This window comes from Prionailurus bengalensis, chromosome B2, assembly GCF_016509475.1.
Source record: "Prionailurus bengalensis isolate Pbe53 chromosome B2, Fcat_Pben_1.1_paternal_pri, whole genome shotgun sequence".
Lineage (NCBI taxonomy): Eukaryota > Metazoa > Chordata > Mammalia > Carnivora > Felidae > Prionailurus > Prionailurus bengalensis.
The window spans coordinates 139,090,047-139,105,031 of record NC_057349.1 but is presented as its reverse complement, the minus strand read 5'-3'; the positions used below and the strand labels follow the sequence as shown (position 1 = coordinate 139,105,031).

Here is a 14,985-nt window from a genome sequence, read left to right as displayed (position 1 = left end):
AGGGTAATCTGAGGAAAACATAAACCTCAATGAAATTCTAAGTATGAGACCTTTATTCATCTCTCTCAAGTGAAGCCTTGTTGAATCATTACTCTCTGCCTGGCATCAAAGCCCAGCGGAGTGAGATCATGTTACCGTTTTAACTTTCAGTGCCTGCGTTTTAACTTGGAGCTGCTTTGCTCTGTAGACACACAGCACTTAAGTGCAGCCCGCCTCTGTCCTAATCGCTTGCTGTGGAAATATGATGCTTTAAAATACTTTACTTATTTTAAAATAATGTTCTTGCTTATGGGTACGTGAGTGTGATATGGGGGAGTCTTAAGTTATAAATAAAAGGAAAGATTCTCTGAAGTCCCCCAAAGTCTGACAACTTACCACGTTCCTTCCCCTTCCTCCAAAGGCAAGCCCCGGCCTTTGTCCATGCCTGCAGACGGGAGCTGGATGGGGATCGTGGACCCTTTTGCCAGACCTCGAGGTCATGGGAGGAAGGGTAAGTTTAAGCAAACCAAAAAACACCCAACAGGAGTCAAAAGAGCCGGGGCCTTTGTTGCAACCCTCTTCCTCGCTGTCCTGTAATAACCGCGTAGAGGACCTGGCCTGAGTCCCGTCTTCTCATCTCTGAAGTCGGGGTGCTGAATCTCTAAGGCCCTGCCTGTTTCTGGAATGGCAGAATTATATACTCCTAGTTAGTGCCTATGAATCTCCTAATTAGCATCGTGTGCTTTAAAAGGCTGTGGAGGGGCGCCTGGGTGGCTCAGTCGGTTAAGCGACTGACTTGGGCTCAGGTCATGAGCTCACAGTTCGTGAGTTTGAGCTCCACATCGGGCTCTGTGCTGACAGCTCAGAGCCTGGAGCCTGTTTTGGATTCTGTGTCTCCCTCTCTCTCTGCCCCTCCCTGACTCATGCTCTATTTCTCTCTCTCTCAAAAATAAATAAAACATTTAAAAAAGTTGTTTTAATGGGCTGTGGACATTGATGGTCTGTAAGTTTCTAAATAAGTAAATAGAAATCTACGTTATTCACTAAGCAATCTCATTCTGAATTTTATGACTATTATTTTTGGAATCTCTTTGATTTTTAGTGAATAGACATGGATTTTTTTTTCCCTCCCTAAATCCTTCTTGTGTTAAAGAGTAATTACCATTGGAAAATAAATTGTGTGAATTCCTCTTGTAATCAAAGTTACTGGTTATTACACTAGTCTTGAGGGAAACGTTTTTAAATAAATTCTTATTTTTTTTGCCAAATGATTTGATTATCAGCACTGGCAAGACATTCTAGCATTGTTCGTGTGTTGCTGAAACAAAGAATAGGTGACAAGTTCAAGTGGAGTAGACCTTAGATAGTCAAAGAAAGAAGAAAAAAGTTCTGGAGGCTCAACTTCCCAAGTGGTCAGCCCCTCACTGGGGTTGGAGGGGGAGGGAGGGTCAGCCCCTCCCTGAGACCTGGTAGAGTTTGTCACTTAGGTGTCCGAATCACTTGGAAAAGGGAGATGTCTGTGTCAGGTCCTAGATACCCTTAATTGGCATGTGAAAATCTGTGGAGCAGTCAGCAGGTGGCAGGCCTGTCCTTTGTTTAGATTTAGAAACTTCAACATATTCGTTGCCATTCTCTTAGGTTTTTAGTCCCCAGTTTAGCCCTTTATTTCCTGTTAGTATTGAGAGATAGAGGTGATGGGAGAGTTAAGCCCGGAAACGGAGACGTACTTGACCTCCTATCTCACCTTCTGTATTTTTGTTGTATGATCATTTTAGAATGAAAAGGTGTCTATCTGCACAAGGGGCACTTAAAAGAAAAAGCCACTTTATTGAGAGAGAAGTCACATACCATACATCTGCTCGCTCTGTTGAGTGTACAATTCAGAGGTTTTTCATTCATTCACAGAGCTGTGTGTCCATCAGCACTAATTCCAGAATATTTTATCACCTGCAAGTTGTCGTTCCCCATTCCCTCCTTCCTTAGCTCCTGGCAGCTGCTAATCTACTTTCTGTCTCTACGAATCTTCCTACTCTCAACATTTCAGATAAATAGACTCCTATGATACGTGGTTCTTTGAATATGGGCACTTTTTTTTTTTTCAAGTTCATTTATTTTGAGAGAGAGAAAAAGCACGAGTCAGGGAAGGGCAGAGAGAAAGGGAGAGAGAGAGTCCCAAGCAGGCTGAGCACTGTCAGCACAGAGCCCAATGTGGGGCTTGAACCCACAAATTGCAAGATCATGACTTGAGCCAGAGGCTCAGAGCCACCCAGGCTCCCCGACAACAGGCACTTCCTGAAAGTAACTTCCGCTTCAAATACAAAAGCAAAACAAGTACATTGAAAAACATCTAGAAGGTACGAGAACATAAAACTCAACTGTAATCTGCTTCCCCAACCTAGAAATAATCACTCCGTTTTCTAATGTTACACACTTAGAAAAAAGGTGCGAAGTGGCAGAAACAGGTGTTTGACAATACTGTGAAAGGTGACTGTTATTTAAAACATGGGTATTTTCTATAATGCCTGCATTTGGCAGTCCATCTTGTGGCCGTAGCACATATTTATTTGGTCTGCTGTTGTTGGACATGTAGCTTATTTTTGTGCCCCCCTGCCCCATCCCACAATTATGAATGATACTTCAATAAGCATCTTGTACACAGATCTTTGTACATTTTTAGGAACAGAATTTCGGGGTCAAAAGAATGCTACATGTTGCCAAGGTGCCCTGCATTTTAGGTGTCTATTCAGTTTCTTAACTACCCCCTACCCCCATCCCAGGAGCTGCCTGTTGGCATTTAGGCCGGGACCATTCTTCCTGGTTCGGAAATGTCTTAAGGATTGCAGAGCGTGAGAATCTTTGAATGCTATCTACTAAAAGTGAAGAGTGCTGGCCTCTTCCTGGAGGGTGACAGTCAAAGGCACCCCTACCTTTCTAAGTTCTCTATGCTTCAGAGTAAGAACCACCATTCTGGACGTGCTGCAGGCCTTGAACAAGGACAGATGGAGAAGGGGTGATAGAATGATACAGCCCTTTCACTCTGGTTATGAAAGTTCTTAACACTGGTAAGGAAGTGAGGACCCTCTGCTCTGCCTTTGTGTTGCCTCTCAGGAGTGAAAGCAGCCTATGATGGGACTCCTTCCATTTCTGCTCTCTGAGCATCCAGTGGGGGTGGGCCTGGCTGTCTGTGAGGCGCCATAGCCCATCCCTGGGAGGAGGGCATCAGAGGTCTGAGCAGGCCGCGCAGTGGATGGTTATTTTAATGGACTTGTGGGCCTTGTCTGAAAACAGGTGAGGACGCCCTCTGCCGGTATTTCAGCAATGAGCGGATCCCTCCCATCATCGAAGAAAGCTCCTCGCCCACATACCGTTTCTCAAGGCCCACAGCGGAGAGGCAGCTGGTCCGAGGCGCAGACTATGTCCGAGGGAGCAGGTGCTACATCAGTTCAGACCTCCACAGCAGTGCCACGATTCCATTCCAGGAGGAAGGGACCAGAAAGAAGCCGGTGGCCGCAGCGGCCAAGTCCTCCTCTACAGAACCGTCCCTGCTGGTCAGCTGGTTTACCCGCCTGAAACTGTTGACTCACTGAGCCCTGCCCTCCCTGGACTCTTCCCTGTCTCCTGTTCCCAAGTGCCTTGCTTCCTCAGTTGACAACCTCTTCTGGTTTTCATCCACAGTATTACGTAGTGACCTTATGCAATTTCATTGTTGTTTTTTTCTTTTGGAAGTTGTATACTGCCCTTCTTGGAATCTCAAAGTCATTGGATGGGAACAGATCCAGAGGATCTTAGGTGTTGGCTTGTGGAGGCAGGAGAGAAATGAGTAGAGTCGGCTTTTCTTGCTTCCTTAGAGTTGGAACACAGAGATGCTATATAAACTGGGGCCTTGGCCAGGGATGGTATGGCCATTATGAGGCCATTGTCAGCTTGGGAGGTGGGGCTAAAATTGGTGGCCGTTGTCACACAGATGTGTTGGTTTGTGGTCCAGCTTCTTCACCTGAAAGAAAGCCAAGGGAGAAAACATTTTTGTGTTGATTTTTCAAGCTATGTACTGTATTCGTAAGTGTAGCAGCTTTGACTTTGAAATAACATGTAGCATGTATTTCATGCTGTTTCAAAGAAGTGGGTTAAGTGTAGGCCTGTTACACTTGGTCATACCCTTGTCATAACCATCTCCATAGATAAGTCAATTAATGCAGAAACACGTGAACACATTTAGATAGGGCTTATTACACACAAAGAAGTTCACGGTTATTTGTGAGGGGGGTGTTATACGTTATTGTCTTTAAGGGAAAGAAGCTATAAGATTTGCTGACAGCCAAAGTATCATGCAGAAAAATGAAGCAACAATATTTAGGTTTATGAGAGATACATCAGTTTGCATTTTGACTGTTTAATGCCTGTCTTCCAGAAAAAAAAAAGGCAATTCTTCAAAATTGTACATATTTGCTAAATAGAAATCTCTTGGAAAGTCTCACGGTCACTCATTTTCAACTAGCATCAGGTATTTTGGAAAAGTGTGTCTGGATATTAACTCTTGTTTAAACTGAATGTATGATATTTTGTTAGAACAGAAAAGTACTATCTTGTTAATTTAAGTGTTTTAAATATAGTTGTATATTTTTCTTACTCTTAGTCACATGTAATTTGAAATATCTTTGTTTTGCGTCTTACATGAAGTTAATGAAAAAGAGTGTTCAAGGTGTTTTCAGATTTATAAGTGACCACTGTGGCCGATGCCAGTGTGGGCGCTATCGTTAAAAAACAAAATAAACCTTCCCAAGCATTTTGGGATTTTTATGGATTAGAACTGGGGGGGCGTTGAGGACACGCGGTACAGTAACATTACATTTGGGAACTTTTCTGAGGTATGTTCCTGGGCAGAGCTGGTATCCCTTCCTCAAAAACATGCCCCTCCCCACACACACCCCTCGAATTGTTTACTTTGCTGAACTGCCTGAAATTCAACAAATTAGAGATTTCCCGGAGTTACTAAACATCTTCCTTTTAGAATGCCTCTGGTGGGGCTAAAGGGATTGCATTCAGTCCGGCTCTTTTCCTGTCGGCCTCTGAGGGAGTTTCAGCAGAAGGAGGCTGAAATGTGTGATTCTGAGGCTTGGAATGTGTGATTCATTGGGTGCTTTAAATACAGTGTAAGGGCCGAGCACGGGGGTGCGGGAGGTCTGGTAACGGGGCTCTGGAGACTAGCAGGCAGCTATGGAAAAGGAGGAGCACCAGCCCTGGCCCATTTTACCGTTAGCTTGGGCTGGCTTTATGCCCAGAGCAGGGGATGGCAACACTTCCTCTCCCTCCCTGGAGTTAGGAGGGTTCTTAGTGCTGAAGTGCAGCTGGGGAATGAGTTAAGTAAATTTTGGAGGTCTTAGCTGGAGGTTGGCCCCCTTTGGAGAAAATGCCACTTGTGATCAAATGACCGTGCTCAAAATGCGTTTTTCAGACGTCAGTCTTAACTATATAGGTGGTGCCCAACTTCAGTGACTGCACAGGTTTTTTGTTGTTGTTGTTGTTGTTGTTCACTCAAGCCCTGATGGAAGACCAGAGAAGTTTCTGGGTCCTCTACCTTCGTTCAGTCAGGTGCCACAGCCTCGTCTTTATTTTTATTTGGGGTTTTCTCCTGAATTGTGTTTGAGAAATGGATTAACTGCTAAAAAAAAAAAAGAAAAAAGTGTGTATCTCTACTGTTGAGATACATAAACAGTAGTTTAATACTAATTTCTTAGAAATGACATGGAAACTGCTCACCTCCATAGTCATTTAATGGTGAACATGTGCCAGCAAATGAAGATGTGGAATGATACTTCTCGACATGAAACATTAAAATAGTGATTATTTTTTTTAACTCTACCAGACCCAACTCAACACCCAGCCCTTTTTGTAATAAATATTTTACAACATGACTACAGTCATCAACTAAGAATCATGGATGATAAAACCTATGTTCGCACATAAAAGCATCACCTGCATTCACTTTCACTATTCCAAAATGAAATTAATAGGTAATATAACCAGCCTCTATACACACATATCAATCTAATGTTCTAAATGAAATATAAACAGATATGAACATTTTATAGTGAAATAATGATTTTACTATGTAAATATGGTCACATGATTATATTACAACATGTGTGGAAATAATGAAACAAGGCACGTACCTGCGTCCTCAGATAATATCGCCGTGAATACGGCAGGTACGAATGGAGACCGGTAGCAGGTGTGCTGTGTTGGCGACTCCATACCAGGAACAGATTGATGTCAGTAATAGGATTTTCTAGAATGTGGCCAATTATTGACGAAGTTGTAGATGGAACAGAAGTCTGTGAGAGCTGCGCCCATGTAGTGCTTACTGGGTGCCCAGCATTGTTCTAAACACTTCCCTAACCACTTTATGAGGTGAGTGTCACTGTTCTTCCCATTTGACGAACGAGGGAGGCATCCGAGGGTAGACCGCTGATAGCCGCAGAGCTGGGATTAAAATCGAAGCAATCTAGCTCTGCCCAACTTGTGCATAACCACTTCACTGGACAAGTTTCTCTCAATTTGTGGAGTAATTGCTGGAAATTCCAACACCTATTCAAACTGGACTAAAAATTCCCTGCGTGGTTATAGATAAAATGAGATTATAGACCCAGATAATTCTAAACTGGGTTTCCATCTCCATGAACTGCTCGGTGGCACAGTCGAAGGCTGTGCTGATGGGAAACTGGATCCAACCAGTAGGGCTCAGGCAGCACTGGGTCCCACCTGTTGGACGCCAGTAGCGAGGCTCCCCATCACATGTCCCAAACTGCCTCTAGGACGAGGTACTGTCCTCTTGAGAACAAGCGATTTAAAAGCAATTCTGTTGTCGTCATTGAGTGTTTCGGTCTTCATGCTATATCCTTGCCCGCTGTCTATCTCTGCTTCTTTCTCCTTGCTTCTCTAAACCCCAAACCTGAAGTTCAAGAATCAGTTTTATGGGGGTTATTTTTGTTTTTCTTTTCCTCCCCCCAAAACCAAGCATTTGTTGCCACCGGTGGCCCAAAGACCATGAATGTTACCAAGTTTCAGTTTGTTGGCCCTCAGAAAACCCTAAGATACTTACACATAATTTTATCCCCTGAAGAACTTAAGTAAATTTCTTTGACATTTGAATACTCTCGGCAAAGAATAAACACCATGCAGCTTTTTGTGCCACCAGGGGCATAAATGAGTTGGTCATTTGGCCTAACTTGGAGGTCTCCATGTGTCTGTGACTAGTCTTTGTGGACACACTTGTCCGTTCACGTTTTGCTCCAGCCTTGTGACTGAAGCTCTGCATTATTTCCTTTGATTATTTCCTTAGAGATTATATGGAAGGTGAACTTTTTTATACATTCATGCTAATCACCTGGAAAGTGAGTATTTAAAACTCTATTGATTGAAAACTGGCTTAAATAGTACACAAAAACACGGACGTTTTTTAAAGTTTATTTATTTATTTTGAGAGCGAGAACTGGGGAGGGGCAAAAAGAGGAAAGGAGAGAGAATGAATCCCAAGCTGGCTCTGCACCCTCCATGCAGAGCCTGCGGTTGGGCTCAATCTCACAAACCATGAGATTACAAGCTGGAATGAAGAGTCAGGGGCTTAACCGACTGAGCCACCAAAAAACACCTTTCTGATGCTCCTTCAAATATGTGAAGGCCTTGTGTGATGAATCAAACCTAGTAGGACCATAGCACTTGGTTGGTGATCCCTAGAGGGACTTAAAAAAGAAGAAAAAAAAGATTTTATAACCTATAGGAAATGGGACTAGAAAAAATAGTAATCTTAACAAATTTACCTTATAATTTTCTGGAACTGTCTCAACTGCTAAGTTTTGCCTCAGGGGTTTTATTTTTGACCACAATTATTGCTAGAGATATGCTGGTCTGACAAAGTTTTGACAAGTGTGAGGTTTAAGGTAACTAAAGGAGGAAGAGATACCAAATTCAGATTTGCTGGAGCACCATGTTTTTCTCCAGTTTTAGGGAGGCGAGTTCTGTCCGAACCCTTGCGTGTGTGTGAAAGAATTTTGTCCTCTTACAAAAGTCCTATGATAATGGCCTTTGGCTTACTGATTTGGAAAGAAGAGAGAAGATTTTGTTCACAGTCAACAAAATAACATCACTCAGCAGGAGACGGTCACACACCGTCTTTGAGAACCTTTGGGGTACTCCCCTTACAGAAATGCATGTGGTGTCGGGTTATTAAGGACAAGATTCTGATTGTACCCTGATCATCTTAGGCATACTCTAAAATTCGATGACAACATTCTTGAAGTTCATCTTCACGTGCTGCCAATTGACAACAGACCTCAGGGGTCAAAACCTGTGAGGCTGTGGCCAAGACTGTGGGTTTTAATCCTACATTCTCCCCTGGATCCTGCCCACCGCTCTGCAGTCACTGCTCCTGGGAAGATGGGTCACAGTCTGGGCATTCATGACATGCTCACAACCAGATATTACACACAATGCTTCTTTATGGAGCTTCTTGTCTCTCCGAAAAACTGTGAACCTGAAGCTGTAGGAGAAAATTAAGAAGTAAATCTCAAAGGCATTTAAAAAAGAAGAGATGGGGCGCCTGGGTGGCTCAGTCAGTTGAGTGTCTGACTCTTGATTTCAGCTCAGGTCACGATCTCTCAGTAAGTGAGTTTGAGCCCCACGTCGGGCTCTGTGTTGACAGCTCAGAACCTGCTTGGGATTCTCTGTGTCCCTCTCCTCCCGCCCCTCTCCTGCTTGTGCTCCCTCTCTTTCCCAAAATAAATAAAGGCACATTAAAAAAAAAAAAAAGAATTCTTTTCCTGAATTCCAGGGATAGGGATATTCTCATCACTTTCTCTTCCCTTGTGCAGAACATTGTAAGTACTCAAATGTTTATGAAGGAATGACTAAAAGGAGAGAAAGAAACCAGAAAACAAATTACTCTTTTCTTGTTCTTCCGCAGACCAGACCAATTATAAGGGATTTACCCTGTAATTCTAATGTTAGGGTGACAGAGACCAGATTTTAAGACATCCCTTCACCATATGGACATACCTTGGTCTGAACATTTTGATTATTTTAGAGAAACATGAAAGAACTTTAAAAATTAATATAAGGTAACACAGTCTCTGAAGTTTAGAAATTGTCTTTTAATTTTTCTCACTCATAAATCTCTCTTGTCAATTCCATCGGAGGCTGTGCCAGGATATGAGTGGAGAGATTGTGGGGAATTAGGGCTAATTTAGAAGTCTTTGACTTTTGGAAATTGGCTGTAGTTAGAAGCAGCTGGGGGCTCAGCTTTTGAGGTCAGATAATCCAGCTGTCCCCCTTTACCACTTAAAACTTTGTGACTTGAAGGAAGTTACTTATCTCTCTGCTTCCCAGTTATCTACGAAATGCGGATAATAATAGAATCCACTTCATAGGCTTATGGGGGTTAAAGGAGATAACGTTCGTAAGGCCCTTGGTATCGTGTACCACACAGCATTTAACAGATCTTGACTTTTGTTGGAATATTCTAGTAATACTAGTGTGTACACCATCTTAACCTCCAGTAAATAAGACATTCCAGAGCCGGTCTATGAGGAATTGCTCATTCTTTTGTCCACAGGCAGCAAAAGAATGCCTTTGTCACACTGTCAGAAAGCCGCTGTGCTGTGTGTAACCTGTAAGTGTGGTTTTTCACTGGTACACATCTCAGTTGCTCAGAAGTTTTGGCTGAGTCAGAACTCAAGTGATAAAAGCCTGTCTCTGATGGGGCACATCCAGAACCACAGTCTGGCTTTAACAACCAGCTTGACTCATCACCAACATGCCTTCTCTCTTTACTTCCCGCAGCTTTCTTCAGCAAAACTGTGTAGGAAAACAAAATCTGTGCGTTGGCCCGTGTCCTGTTCAGCTGAATGACTTCCGCCTCTCATCCCCAGTTTCAAGTGGTACCCCCAAACTATTTCTGTGTCTCGTGTGGTTAGAAGAAAAGGAATCATGTAGAACGGTACCCATTTTGAAAATTTTCATGAGAAGGAACTCTTTACATAAATATGAAATGAGTAGATTGTGTATTGCCTTTGCAGAAGCTGAAAAAGACTGTCCTTGGATGCCTTTTCCAACTAATGCTGTGGTCGCCGGGAGAAACCGTGGGAGGGACACCAGGGCTGGAAGATGATCTTTAGGCCTGGCTTTCATCTGTTTTATGGAGTTGTGTCTGACTTTCAGCCATCTGGGCATGTGCAGTGTATCAGCCAAAGGGTCAGCACACACACCAACAGATGCTTAGCCAATATAGACACAGTGGTCGTGGATATTGTTTCTGGAAGAACTTTCGTGAATTGCCCTGATTGCCCATGAGTCTCAGTTCATTTATCTGTGACGTGGGACTGGGATGGGACTGTGAATTTTACACACACATTTCACAGTGAATTTCCCAGCCCCTTTGGTGTCTCTCTTGTGTTTGTGCCTCTCCTCTGTTAGGGGAACCATGTGAACGTATGGCTGTTCGCCCATGTTAAATAAAAACCTACACAATCAGCAGTCCGCACAATTCAACTACTACTCTGCAAAAGCCCCAAGGAAAGAGATCATACTTTTCCCCCTTCTTTCTCTTTCTAGCAAAACTCAATTCTCTTCTGTACCCTGTGTCACAGCTGTATTTTGTACTAATTATCCCCCTCCCTGGAATTCTCACTACCCTGAACACCTAATGTTCACCCCCAACTGTGATTATACTCATCTGTTTATTTCCCAGGAAATAATCCATTGAATTCCTAGGAAAAAATATAAGACAATCACGGTGGATTGACTGAATGGGCATTTTATAGTATTTGTGCTTGTGGCAATGCCAGTGGGTGGACAAGAATTGCCCATGGGCATTCAGATCAGATAAGCAGTTAAAAAAAAAAAAAGAAAGAAAGAAAAACCAAAGCAAACAACAACAATAAAAACTGGAACCTGATCTTTGGAGTAAAGAATCAAATCAAGACCTTTCAAGCTTTGCTTCTCCTTTTGTTCTTAGGGCATTTAAATAAATGGAAGAACATTGAAGCAAATCTTGTTTAGAGTAGTACATTTTACTTGGAAGTGCCTTTTTCAGACTTCTCAATGAAGGGATGCCACTGAAATGCCCCCTTAGAGTGTATTCAATGATGTGAATTGAATTCTAGACTTTAGACAACATAAAATACACATGTCGAGGTGTAAGATTTGGTTTGTGTGTTGGTTTTAACTAACAACGAGTTAATTTTAGCTAAGACTCTTCTCACACCCCTTCATTAGCACTTACTTTCAGATTCGTAAATCCTGAGAATGGATTCATCCTTCCAGATCCAATCACTGGCGTGAGTCCCAAATTCATCCCTATGAGGCTTTCTTTGATCCTACTCTGGTCATAATTAATTGGTCTCTCCTGTTTTCTATAACATTGAATCATCCTGTTAGATGTTTGGCTCTCCAGATTGGATTATTAGCCCTTCTAAAGCAGAGTCTGTCTAACTCACATGGTAGGCAGTAGAGCAAATATTATTGAAGTAACTAGATGGAAAAATTAATGACTATAAAGTCAGAAAAAAATTAGGAAAAATTATTAACGTTTTCTGTAATGTAGAATTTCATTACATTGGCTCTCGTTCTAAAGGAAAACATTATACCAGGTGTCAGAACTCAATCGTATTTATAGGAAGAATAAACCCAGGTTGTCAACAACAGCTTCTTTGGTTACAGGATTACAGGAACTGCTGAGAACGTAAGCTCTCAGAAGTCTACAGAGGACTCATTTAAGACTCATACAGGCAGTTTCAAATTAGGCATAGAAAAATGAATAGTTGGAGAGTAGGGGCCAAAGAACGCTCCTATAAACTTAGGTAAGGCCAGGGACCATTCCGGTTTTATGACGTTTTGTCGAAGGAGAGTATTTTGGACCTGAGAAAGCCAAGTGTGTAAATAGGAAAGCTGTTGAGTAGACAGTGTATATTCCTAAGGGCCTTCATCTCGAGGGGGTGAGTGAAGCACTCCTGAGAACATTGTTGCTGTGGTTTACAGACAACCAACACGGTTGCTATCATCTGAGACTGTGGGAGTGTGGTTTTACAGTAACGTCCTTCGCTCATGGTGACACGGGGCTCGCCTGGGTCTGTGGGGTTCTACTTTACTGCTCTGTGAAAACAAACAGGAATTCTGCTCCCCCAGGAACCTACACTGATAAGATAAGGAGATGTTCAACTATGATGCAGTTCAACAAAGGAAAAAAAAGTTGAAGAAATATCAGATACTTAAATAAATAAATAAATAAATAAATAAACAAACAAGTCCTTTGCAAATCACAGTTAATGATGAGGATTACTGGGCCTCCTTCTGGTTGCATTTCCCCCGTGAATACATCTGGGCACTTTTTTCAAAAGCACTCTCGCAGAATTAACTGAAAATGTGGACTATACTCATTATATGGGAAATGGGGTTGAATTCTATTCTTGGCAATGGAAAATCCTTGGGGCATGCAAATGGCAATGCTCTGCTTTTGTTTTTTTCCCTTGCATGGGGAGCCCTTGTCCTAAGCACCCCAGGAGCCCTTGCCCCCCCCCCCCCCCCCCCCCCCCCCCCCCCCCCCCCCCCCCCCCCCCCCCCCCCCCCCCCCCCCCCGCTCTGTGGGCCTTTCTTCTTCTTGCCCTTTTTACCTTTGGCCCCCGGCTCTGCTCTTTTGCCCTTTGTTTCCCTGATGCAGTTGCAATGGGAGAAAACACAGCACATTTATTTGGCAGTTAGGGAAATGAGCAACCCAATCCAGCCCATGCAGCTTCGTATATGTGGAGTCTCAACACAGTCTTCTGAACAGTGTGGGGAGATGAAAACGCCCTGGCAAGGAGTTAAGAGCAGAGGTAAGCAGTTACCTGATGGCTTCCCCAGAGTTCGGGGAAGAACCATTGTGGAGACTTTCCGCTGCTTCTTTGTTTTCCATTTCATCGATTTCTGCTCTTTTATTTTCTCCGTCACTCCATTTCCTTTGGGTTTATTCTGGCTTGTTTTGTTCTTTAATGCTTATGTTAGGTTCATGCTGAAACAGTTCAAGTATTTCAGTGACTCAACACACCAAGAGTTTATGTGATCTTCATGCAGAGTCCACTGTGGATGCTCCAGGTTGGGCAACTCTCCGTGACAGCCTTCCTTTGACCAGTGACTCAAGGACTCAGGCTACTCTTATGTTATGGATTCTCCAACTTGGGGCGTTATCTGCCTGGTAGGTTGAGGTGCAGGACCTGTGAAAGTGAAGCTGCATAAACCAACTTAGCCTAGAAATGATGATCACGGCCACCCTCGCTGCAAGTGAGGATGGGAAAGGGATATCGGTGAAGAGTAGTAGTTTCTGCCATGTTTCTTAAGTTGGGTACTTCGCTCATTAATATACAACTCCTAAAATACTAGTAGTTAAGACTGTAAGTTTCCCTTGAAACATCACTTTCCCTTGAATACATCATGTGAAAACATGCTGTATTTCACAAGGTTTGGCATGTAGTATTTTCATTATCATTTAGTTCATTAAATGATATTTAATTATCATTAAAAAACTGATTTTTAATTCCATTATGACTTGTTTTTCGGTCCATGCATCACTTTGAAGTCTATATATTTTTATGACATTGGGATGGGGAAGGATCTCTTACATAAGACAACAAAAGGACCAACAATAAGAGAAAAGGTTGATAGATTCAACTACATTAAAGTTAAGAACTTCTGTTTATCAAAAAACACTGTAAATGAAATAAAAAGAAGGCTACCGATTGAGAGAGGATACAGTCTAAGGATTAGTATTAAGAATATGTAAATACTTCCTACAAGTTGGTTAGAGAGAGAGCACTCAGTACAAAAATTAGCAAAAAACATTTTTTGGAGGATCCGTGGGATCTTATGTGTATTGCTGGTGAGACGTTAAGTTAGCATGTAAATATTCATATATCACATGACCCAGCCATTTCATTCCTGGGGACATCTTCTGGAGAATAAAATGGTTAACTCCCTGAGAGGTAAATGCTAACATGTCAAAGACTGATCCCCTACAAGCTGATATCCCCAGAAAGGAATGGGGCTCCTACAGAGCTCCATGGAAATCGGTTATGAACCATTATTTAGGACAATAAAATCTGATTCAATGCGAGGCTTAGATCCTATTTCCTTGGTGCTGCAAGGGGAAGAACTGGTTGCTCCTCACCATGAGTGGTAATGAGGCAAATCCTGCCGCTAGTTGGCAATATGTCAGCTGCAAACACAACCCCTAATCATGCCAGGGGAGGGCCCAGGCCTTTTTAAATCATGCAGCTTAAAAGCCCCACGATGTTTAGGGACTCTCTTCTAGGCTCTGAGGTTGGCCTTTGTTAGACTTCGGTCTACTGCCCTAGACGAAACTGACAACAGGGACCTGCATTCCTTCCACGCTTTTCTGAGTGACCCCAACAAATGGTCTCAAGGGGCCCATTTGTGCCGCTTGGCCATTTGCTTTTGTTTGCACAATACCACCTAATGTCCATCCACAAAATAATGTGGACGTGGTGGTTTATTCGCACAATGGAATAATCTGCAGCAAGTGAAAACGAATGAATTATAGCTCTTCACATCAAAGATGAACTTTATTGGAAAAAGTAAGTGCCAGAATTCAACGAATAGGATAACACTCTTTATGACATTCTAAAACAGCTAAAACTAAAGAAAATATTATTTAGGCATGACATCTAAATGGAAAGTGAAAAGAAAGTAAATGAGTAACACCAAGCCCAGGATGTTATCTCTGCTGGGGTGGTAAGAGCCTGTTATGGGCTAAACTGTGTCCTCCACACTCCAAATATATATGTTGAAGTCCTGAATCTCTGGCCCTCAGAATGCAATCATGTTTGGGGAGAAGGTATTTAAAGAAGTAATGAGGTCTTTAGGATGGGCTCTAATTCAGTATGACTGGTGTCCTTATAAGAGGAAATTTGGACACAGGCATGTGTGTACCCAGAGGAAAGACCATGTGAAGGTACAGGGAGG

General features: G+C 42.7%; 1 protein-coding gene across 4 annotated transcripts in view; it reads left to right on the top strand.

Moving 5' to 3' along the window:
• The window catches only part of CNKSR3 (CNKSR family member 3), an 83,326-nt gene extending 78,564 nt beyond the window's left edge, over positions 1-4,762 (top strand). For all 4 annotated transcript variants that reach the window (XM_043592639.1, XM_043592635.1, XM_043592636.1 and 1 more), the window contains 2 exons: positions 401-490; positions 3,268-4,762. In XM_043592639.1, coding sequence (XP_043448574.1) covers positions 401-490; positions 3,268-3,566 — 389 coding nt within the window. In that variant the 3' untranslated portion in view covers positions 3,567-4,762. The remainder of the gene's footprint in view (positions 1-400; positions 491-3,267) is intronic.
• Positions 4,763-14,985: the final 10,223 nt, after the last annotated feature.